Below are 8,811 nucleotides of genomic sequence, written 5' to 3' on the forward strand. Positions count from 1 at the left end.
AGAAAAAGAAAAAAAAAAGAAAAAAAGAAAAGAAGGAAAAAAGTGTGTAACGTATGTGACTCATAGCTGCTGTACCATGGCGTTGGTTCTGTATGTTTGTCCTTTCTTTTCTCTCACACCTGCACACATTCACACACAGCAGTTTTCCTTAGGCTCCTGTAACGTATAGTGCGCCATTCTGCTGTCTCTATTAATGTTTGCATACATGTGAAGAATGAATGCTTGGGCAAAGGTGGCAGTACAGTAAAGGGGGGTGTGTGTGAGTGTGTAAATGTGTGTGAGAGAAAGGAAGAAGTGGCTAATGGGAAAGGAACTTCTTGCATTTTTCTCTGAAGGTTTTAAGTTTGGGTCTTAATTAGTTTACAAATACAACAGACAACTTTAAATACTGGACCACTTCACACTATTACTGAATTTGAAGCAAATGTGTGGCTAACATAACTGTAAGGAGTGGGGGAAGAAGGTTAAAATAGCTTTCAACAAGTTTGAGTGGAGATGAATCTCAAGGAATCCTGTGTACAGCTTGTCATGTCTTTTGACACTGAATTGTGCAAGGATTCTTACATTTACTAAAACTGTCCCTTCCTACCATGTGTTATGTGTAAGAAGGAACTTGTTACAACTGCAAGAGTGCAACTACTCTGAAGTTTAACTTGACTGTACTTTGCAAGCTGCCTAAATCATTGACATCAAGTACTTGTCTTGTAATTTTTCTTGCTGAGATTTCATTTGTTCTCTTAAAATAACAGTAAGATCATGTATTGTTAGGTGCAGAACTCTAAAAACAGTGTCTGCTTGTTTCCTTGTCTCTGACAAAATTAGCAATCTGTAGTGGAACTTCTAGTAATTTTAATAATTCTGTGCTGAGGATACATGTAACTTACTATTGTTGCAATCACATGTACCTGAAATTAGCAATTCATTTGTTGATCAAGTGCTAAACATACATAAGCATCACTAGACTGCTAGTTCTGTGATGTGTTTCCACTGAGGAAGATACAGTTTTGAGCTGCAGTATGAAAAGGGTCTGTTTACCTTCTCTTTTCAGAAACCAGAGTGAGAATGGCTAGAAGAGTCCTTCATACTGAGGTTGACAACCCATCTAGAGGGCTAAAAGTAGGATATCAAATACAACCTGTTCCTGTGGCTGAAAGCAGCCTAACTGCTATATCACGTTCAAGTGAACCTGCTTAAACTAGGCCATAGTTTTTCGTTTCTTTTCCTGTTGTTGTGTTGTTTTTTTTTTTAATCTTTACCATTCTAATGGTGCCAGTCAGAAAAAATGCTATTGCTGGTAGCTTGTTCAGATGGAGTTAGAGTGCTTCCTTATCTGCCTTATGTAAGCTGCTGAGATCAACTTCAGTAGTTGGCCAAATTCAGCCATGGCAGTGAATTGCTCCTACTTGTCTCTTCTGCTGTTAGTTGCTTAAGGCACGTCTGCTCTTCATCCTAGCCTGATTGAGACATCAGGTATCCACAGCTGGTGCTGCTAGTTGCAGTGCTTTTCACACGTGGCTGTTCAAAAATCAGTGTCTGCTTACTCTAGAAATCACTGCCTAAGTAAGTAGGCTGACTTGGCAATGTGAAAGATTAGCATTGCATTGGGGAGTGCTCTGGCTGTGGAAACTTCTGGTATGGCTTCATTGTCCGTGTTCTCTGACCCAGTGATACCCTGCTGCTGTAATAGCCTTTGGGGGCTGTGGGATGCCCTTCTGCTGCTGTGTTACGCTGAGAGATCTCAGCATGGCAAAACTGGGGAAGCACAAAGGACAAAGGTTCCCCTAGGGCCTTTTTTTTTTTTTTTCCACACCCCTTGTAGATGATACTGTGCTAATCTTGTCAGTAGTCAAGGACATAGTTCTGTTATTTTGTAGCCATTTTTTGACAGCTATAGTTCTACAGAGAGCAATTCTAGAAGAATGACGTTTTTGTGTTTTGTATCTAGAAGTGAATTTCATTCTCTCCCCTTGCCCTCAGCTCCGGCTAATATAATAACCATTAACTAACAAGTTTTTCTTCATAGTGAAGTAATCCAAAACAAGCAATGCACACTAACTCCTATCACGCTCCAGGATGTGCAAATATATTCTAGGAACAGGTACAATTACATTTGTTACTGTTCACTGCCAAGAGAAAAAGGTGAGAGAATTGACCCAAATCTCCCAGCTGGGAGATAACACTGCTGCAGACCAGGCCAAGTAGCTGCTGACACAGCCAGCGCTCCTTTGAGACTTCTTAGATTTCACCAGTGGAGTAGGAGGTGGGAGAAGAAACATTCTTGTGTTCTCAACTTTCTCCAGATAAGGCCTTAGTTTGATTAGTAGTCACTAATATCAACTATGCAGATAAGTATTCATTACATATTTAAGTGTTACGTGTGTTCCTTCCCCCAGCTACCCTGTTAATACATGTTCAAGTTTTACCCAAAGAAAATGGAATATTTTTTGAATGTCTTTAAAACTCGTTTTGTTAAAGTGAAGAAAGAAATTTGTATATTGAAAAAGAAACCCTCTTGCTGGTGCAACACCTACTGTCAAGCCTCATGAAGTTGCTTCATGAGGGAATCTAAAATCGCCTCTTGTGACATGTTTCAGTCTGAGAGCTTTTGGAGTAGTCAGCTCTCAAAATTGGTTTTAAGAAGCTGTAGTGATGTTGTTTATTAATGTGCAGATTGGATACGGGGAGAAGATAACAAGATTCTGTGTTTCCTTCCACTATCAGAAGTGAATTAAATCAGTTTCTCAGTTAAATGAAGTTGTCTCTAAACAAGGGCAGGTATGAGCTACACAGTAGCTGGATCTTCAAATAAAAGCAAAGTTGTGATTCCCCTGCTATTCCTGACTGATCTTTTAGTCTTGTTTGTAACTACAAATAACAGTTTAGCTCAGAGGTGAGAACTGTAGTGTGTGTATTATGGCCGGTAATTCTATCATGTAGCAATTAGTACCATGTTCTCGCATAGTTCTCAAGATCCCTGTTGAAAATAGATGGAGAAATACTATTTTTGGACTACTATTTAAAAAAAATACGAAATTCATTACTACTATTTTCTCCAAAAAGTCTACTGAGCAGTTATATTTTAGCTGTTAAATTAGTACCCTTGTTCTGTGATTTGTCTTTTGTAGTCTTCTTACCGAGGGTTAGAAGCATTTCACAAGTAATCCGTAAAAATGTTGGTATTTTCTAGCTTAAAGTCAGGTTGCTTGTAGTAAAAGGGCATCTGTGATTATAATTTCTGGTGATACAAAAGTATGATGTTCAGAATGTTTCATTGAAGATACAGGTGTGGATGCAAGTCCCTGCAGTTCTGCCTGGTGATGAGGCTGAATCAAGAGCAGAGCTTTCAAATAAACCCCTGCCTATCCAACTAGTGGCAGCAGGGTCCTCCCACTGACAGAAGTCTAGCCTCTACTCCTTGTTGTCACATGTAGGATATGTACTGTTAGCAAGTTTAAATATAATCAGCTTAACCCCACCTGACTTGCTGATCCCCAGCTGAATGAAGGAAGCTATGTAAAGTCAACAGCAGAGAAAATGGTGGGCAAAGCATTTTCCTGCCTTTCTTGGTGTAGCTTGAAACAGTTGGCCACTTGTCTTACAAACGAAACTGGCATTCTTCATAGGCCTCTGCCCTAAGCAAAGTGGTGCAAGATGGTAGACCTCTTCGAATTGGTGACTCCTGTGATGTTCTACTCAGTTTAGTGTGAATTTGCATCTGATCACCTTCCTGCTTTTTAATACTTGCCTATTTCAGACTGTAAGGCTTAGTATCAGAGAATCCTCACGGCTAGGTGCTTACCTGGCTTGCTCTCCAGAGAAACTCCCCTGTGAAATGCTCCCCTCTTGTGACCGCAAGCCTGAACAACCAAACACAGCTACGGCTGGGTGATTAGCACCACTTTCTTTTGGATTTTTAGAGAGGTGTGTTCCACTAACGTCAAGGAATACTGTGTTTTAAATGTGTGATTTCCTTCCTCTGTCCTTATAAAACTGGACCTGAACACAAGTTTTGAGTTGTTGCTTTTTTTTTTTTGGTAATAATCTCAGGACCTGAAAGATTGTAGCATTTAGTGTGTCTTAAAAATGATGTACTGTACCAGCCATGGATTTTGTAAATACACCTGTCTCCCTTTTTTGTATTTTAATTTTTTAAAAATGTGTAAGGCTCTTTGCCAGAGGAACTCGTGCCTGCTTTATTTCCATCCTGAACTGAAGAGGGAGAAGGAAGAAGCTGCTGCCACAAAAGCCTGCATTGGTTCCAAGCGTGTACAGTTCTGGTCAGCTCAGTGACTATTAGTTTTTTAATTGGGAAGCTGGTTTGTTCTCTTGCACATTCCCAGCTGTGACGGGCAAAGCCCTATCAGGGAGACTAATTAAATCTCTTGTGACTACTCTGTGTTTTCACTCCTTCCAGATGCTCAGGTTTCCATCCCTGAGACAGGTGGCGTTTTCAGAAGTCAGGGTTATTGGGCTTCTGCAAGAAGAGCTGCAGAACTTTCTTCTCTTATTGCTTTGGTCCAAACAGGTAGCAGTGTTTGTGTCCTACAAGAAGCCTTGCAGGTGCCACCTGCTTCACCTATTCCTGGAGGGATTTTCCCTCTTTCTTTTTTTTTCCTTCTCCTTTTTGGCAGCAGTTTTGCTCTGGGCTCCACGTTTAGGCAGCAGGCCCTGTTCTGCAGTAGGAGCCTTACGCAGTTGGGTGTAGCTGTGCCCTGTCCTTGATGGCGACAGGCTTTTTCATGAGTGTTTTCTTTTTTATCTGTTATGTGTCTGTGCTGTATTAAATAAAGAGGAATGTACATATGAGCCCTGTCTGTGTGATTTCTCACAAAAGATGAAAAGTGCACCGCGTAAAAGGCCATTAGTCTGGGCTTATTGTGGGATTTTCCTTTGTTGTGAATTCGAGCGGGGAGCAGTTGTTAAGGCTTTCTTGAGCCGACCAACCACAGAGGGAAAGGCAGCCATTCAGAATCGCTGCCCGCCTGCCCGGCCACATCCCTGAGCCGCCGGCGAACGAAGGCCTAACGGCTCCCAGAAGGCTCCGTGGCAGGGAGGTGGGACCGGAGATGCTGGCCAATCAGCGCCCGCCAGACAGTGTCTAAAAAGGAAGAGGGGAGGCGATAGGGCACAAGTAGGCGCCGGAAAAGACACTTTTTCGTAGCAGCCCCAGTGGCCTAATGGATAAGGCATTGGCCTCCTAAGCCAGGGATTGTGGGTTCGAGTCCCATCTGGGGTGGACTTCTTTTTTTTCCTTCTTTCCCGCTAGCTGTAGCATTGCTGTTTTCTGATGCGCGGTCGCGGCGGGGCGCCTCGACGCTGAACAGGTGGTGGGTAGGAGCTGTTCTAATAACGACCTGAATGCGGCTTTCGCGACCCTACTATAGGCCCCTGGACAAGGTGGATGCCCACTGTCTGCGGCTGATCCTCTTTCATTACGCAGCGCTTACACCACGCGCTTCGACATCCACCCTCGTGACGCAGCGGGTGGGCGGTGACTGCTTTGGCTCCGGCGCCCCTCAACCCCGTGAGTGCGCGTCGCTCCGCCCAACGGCCGACGGGGGCGCTCGACCTTCGGCATCTGACCTCTGCAGACGGGCGGAAAACTGTGCGAGCTGCCCGCTCTCTGATTGGTCGCTGCGGCGCGTAGCCGGCGGCTGATTGGCGGAGGGAGAGGAGCGGGAAGATGGCGACGCTGGGCTCTCCTCTGCGGACGTTGCGCGGGTTGCTCCGCGAACTGCGGCACGTCAGTGGGCGCGCCTATCGCGACACGGCCGCCTACCGGCACATCCTCGCCGCCTTCCGCGCTCACCGGGTACGGCGCGGGCGGAGAGGCGGCCTCCGGGCCCTTCTCCCGCCGCCCTTTTCCCGCTGCCATCTCCGGGCTTTTGCTCCTTCTCCCCGCAGGTGACCAGCGAGAAGCTGTGCCGGGCCCAGCAGGAGCTGCACTTCCAGGCCGCCACCTACCTGTGCCTGCTGCGCAGCGTGCGGCAGCACCAGGCCCTGCATCGCGAGTACCACGGCCGCGGGGAGCGATCCCCCGAGGAGGTGGCGGGGCTGGTGGGCTTCAGGCTGCCCCGGCAGCCGGGGGGAAGGGCTGAGGCCGCCCCGTGCCGCCCGCTGCTCGGCACCAAATAAACGCCCTCGGCTCTGAAGCTGCCTTCTAGCTCGTGTGTTCTGTCCGCTTCGGGTTGGGGGTATCAGAGCCGCAGCCCGGACTCGCCACCAACTGTTTAAGGAGGTATAAATTTGTTTCTTTTCTTCCCCTTAACTTGTAGGTAGGAGGACTAAAGAGTTTCCCAGTGCACGAGGAATTCTGTACTCCTCCGAGAGCAAAGGCCCTATCTTTACAGTGTTGGAGGGTGAGCACTGCTGCAGCAAAAACATTCAGTTTGAAGACTTTTGACCCACAGCTGCTGGTTGTAAGTTAGAGAGGATGCAGCTGAATGAATTCCTTGTCAGTGTCCTGGACTTGGATTACTGAGACTGCAGGTCTTCTGTGTTTCATTAAATGGAGACCTGATGGCTGCTGGTTGTACCAAATATAATAGGTACTAAAGTACTGCTCCCTATTTATTTCCATGGAAACAGCAGATACAAAGAGCACAATAATACTGTTTGATAGAGCAAATTCTCGGATACAAAACACCATTTTTCAACATAAGCATATGCGATAGAGTTTTGCCAGCAATGAGCAAGAGCCTGTGTGCCATGCTCATAAAAATCTGCATGGTCATTTGGAACGTGGCTGGTCTTTCACATCACTGTTGCCTCTGCTGAAACACAGCACTCACCTCATCACTGTGCTGTTTGGTCTCCATAAACTTTCAGCAAAGATGAGTGAATGTTACTGCATGCCATTTTTTGCACATGGAGGAATTCAATGACACACCTTTGCTCATGCTCTCTTCCACGTTAGATGCCATTTTCTCTGATTGCCCTTCTGTCTCAAAGCAACCAAATTTAATGGAATGCTTGTGGGAAGGTACAACTTCTACTGCCATACCACCAATATCTGCTCTGACATCATGGGCCAACATAATAAAATAGGAGGCATTACTTTCAAGCAGCCCTCGTATAAATCATGTAACAATGAGCTATAGTCACAATAATACCACTATTCTCTCTTCTCACTATCTGGAACAGTGAATCATTTTTTTATCAGAAGAGAAATAGTAGCTCCAATTGTTGCTCCCCACTTCTCAGAAGAGGCTCAAATTCTGTGCAGTATGCGTAAGAAATCTGTAATCAGGGTAATTTACAGTGGATAAGAATGTGAGGCTTGTTTGTAATTGGGGAGGAGCTTAAAATAACACTAACAAAAGAGTGCTTCTTTTGGCTTTACTACCAGGGAAAACAAAGTATGCTATCAGGAAGCACTGCACACAAAATAGCTTTGTCTAATAAAATCAGAATAATTTGAATTGGAAGGAATCTTTAAAGGCCACTCAGTCCAAATCTCCTGCAATGAACAGGGACAACTACAGGTTGCTCAGAGCGCCCCCACCCTGATGCTTGAATATCTCCAGGGATGGGGCAACCACCACCCCTCTGGGCAACCTGCCCCAGTGCCACTACCCTGCTCAAGAGTCTGTCCCTTTCTTACAGCCCCCTGTTGGATTCTGAAAGGCCACTCTCAGGTCTCCCCAGAGCCTTCTCTTCTCCAGTCTGAACAGCCCCAGCTCTCTCAACCTGTCCTCAGAGGGAGGCATTCTATCCCTTGGATCACTTACACAGCCCTCCTCTGGATGTGTTCCCATAAATCCACGTCATTTTTGTAATGAGGACTTCCTGTCTGGCCGCAGCACTCCAGGTGGGATCTCACAGTGCAGAGCAGAGGGCAGGATCACCTCTCTCTCCCTACTGACCATACTCCATTTGATGCAGCTTTCGTTTGGCTTTCTGGGCTGTGAGGCCACTCTGCTGACTCATGTCCATTACTTCCAAGTCCTTTTCACACAGGCTGTGCTCCATTCTTATATCCTCCAGCTTGTACCTGTAGCGGGGGTTGGCACAACCCACATGCAGACCTCACACTTGGCTTTGTTGAACCTCATGAGGTTCTCCTGGGCCCACTGCTCGAGCATATCTTTGGTAGAATCCTCAGGTGTGTCAACCACACTACACAACTCGGTGTCATCTGCAAACTGCTGAGGATACACTCGATCCAACTACCTAAATCCACATACTATCCTTTTTTCTTAACACCAGCCCAGCCCCAGGCACAGGAGACGGGTACAGCAGATGGCCGGGGAGATCTGGGTGATGTGGGTCAGATAAGGCGCACGCTGTAAACCGTAAGGCTTTGTAGGCTATAAATTGCATTGGCAATTCTGCAGTCTCACCTGCTGAATAAGGGGAAAGCTTTTGGTTTTTGGTTTGTTTTACTTTCTGAGTGGATTGAGGATTCACCCCATCCAACACCTCCCGTATACCATAATGACGACCAAAACCAAATGTGACAAAGGAAACAATAAATCCAGGGCATGTTCAGACTTCGTGAGAAGCTGCGAACCAGGAATTTTTCCACAAACGCATTGTAAGGACTACTTTCGTGGGGATTCATTGCATCTTCCCCACAGTTCGTGTTGAATCCCGACTGGGGCGGGGCGGCTTTTTGTGTCGCCTTTTCTTTCGGTTGCACCGAGCAAAGCCTGACAGTGTAACGCGTCCCCTGGCTGCGGGCGGCAGATTCACAGCTGGGCCGGTCCCTGTACCAGTCGGCGGCTGCGGCCTGGCGCTAGAGGGCAACACGGCAGCCGAAGGCACAACAAAGCACCCGCCGCCGCCAGGCCCAACGCCGCGCACCCGCTG

The 8,811-nt window shown here is 46.3% G+C and overlaps 1 protein-coding gene and 1 non-coding gene across 3 annotated transcripts in view; both read left to right on the top strand.

Annotated features, from left to right (window-relative positions):
• The first annotated feature begins 5,163 nt into the window (after positions 1-5,163).
• TRNAR-CCU lies at positions 5,164-5,236 on the top strand. The gene has a single exon. It is a non-coding gene; the product is annotated as a tRNA-Arg (tRNA).
• Positions 5,173-8,811, top strand: part of LOC100550170 (putative RNA-binding protein Luc7-like 2) — a 35,755-nt gene continuing 32,116 nt past the window's right edge. The window contains exons 1-3 of one of the 2 annotated variants that reach the window (XM_010710137.3): positions 5,173-5,327; positions 5,441-5,812; positions 5,905-6,156. In XM_010710137.3, the coding sequence (XP_010708439.1) occupies positions 5,684-5,812; positions 5,905-6,135 (360 nt within the window). In that variant the 5' untranslated portion in view covers positions 5,173-5,327; positions 5,441-5,683 and the 3' untranslated portion in view covers positions 6,136-6,156. Of the gene's footprint in view, positions 5,328-5,424; positions 5,813-5,904; positions 6,157-8,811 lie in introns of those variants that run through there. The other variant, XM_019614403.2, reaches the window with a different exon arrangement.

The sequence above is a fragment of the Meleagris gallopavo genome, chromosome 1, assembly GCF_000146605.3.
Source record: "Meleagris gallopavo isolate NT-WF06-2002-E0010 breed Aviagen turkey brand Nicholas breeding stock chromosome 1, Turkey_5.1, whole genome shotgun sequence".
NCBI classification, from domain to species: domain Eukaryota; kingdom Metazoa; phylum Chordata; class Aves; order Galliformes; family Phasianidae; genus Meleagris; species Meleagris gallopavo.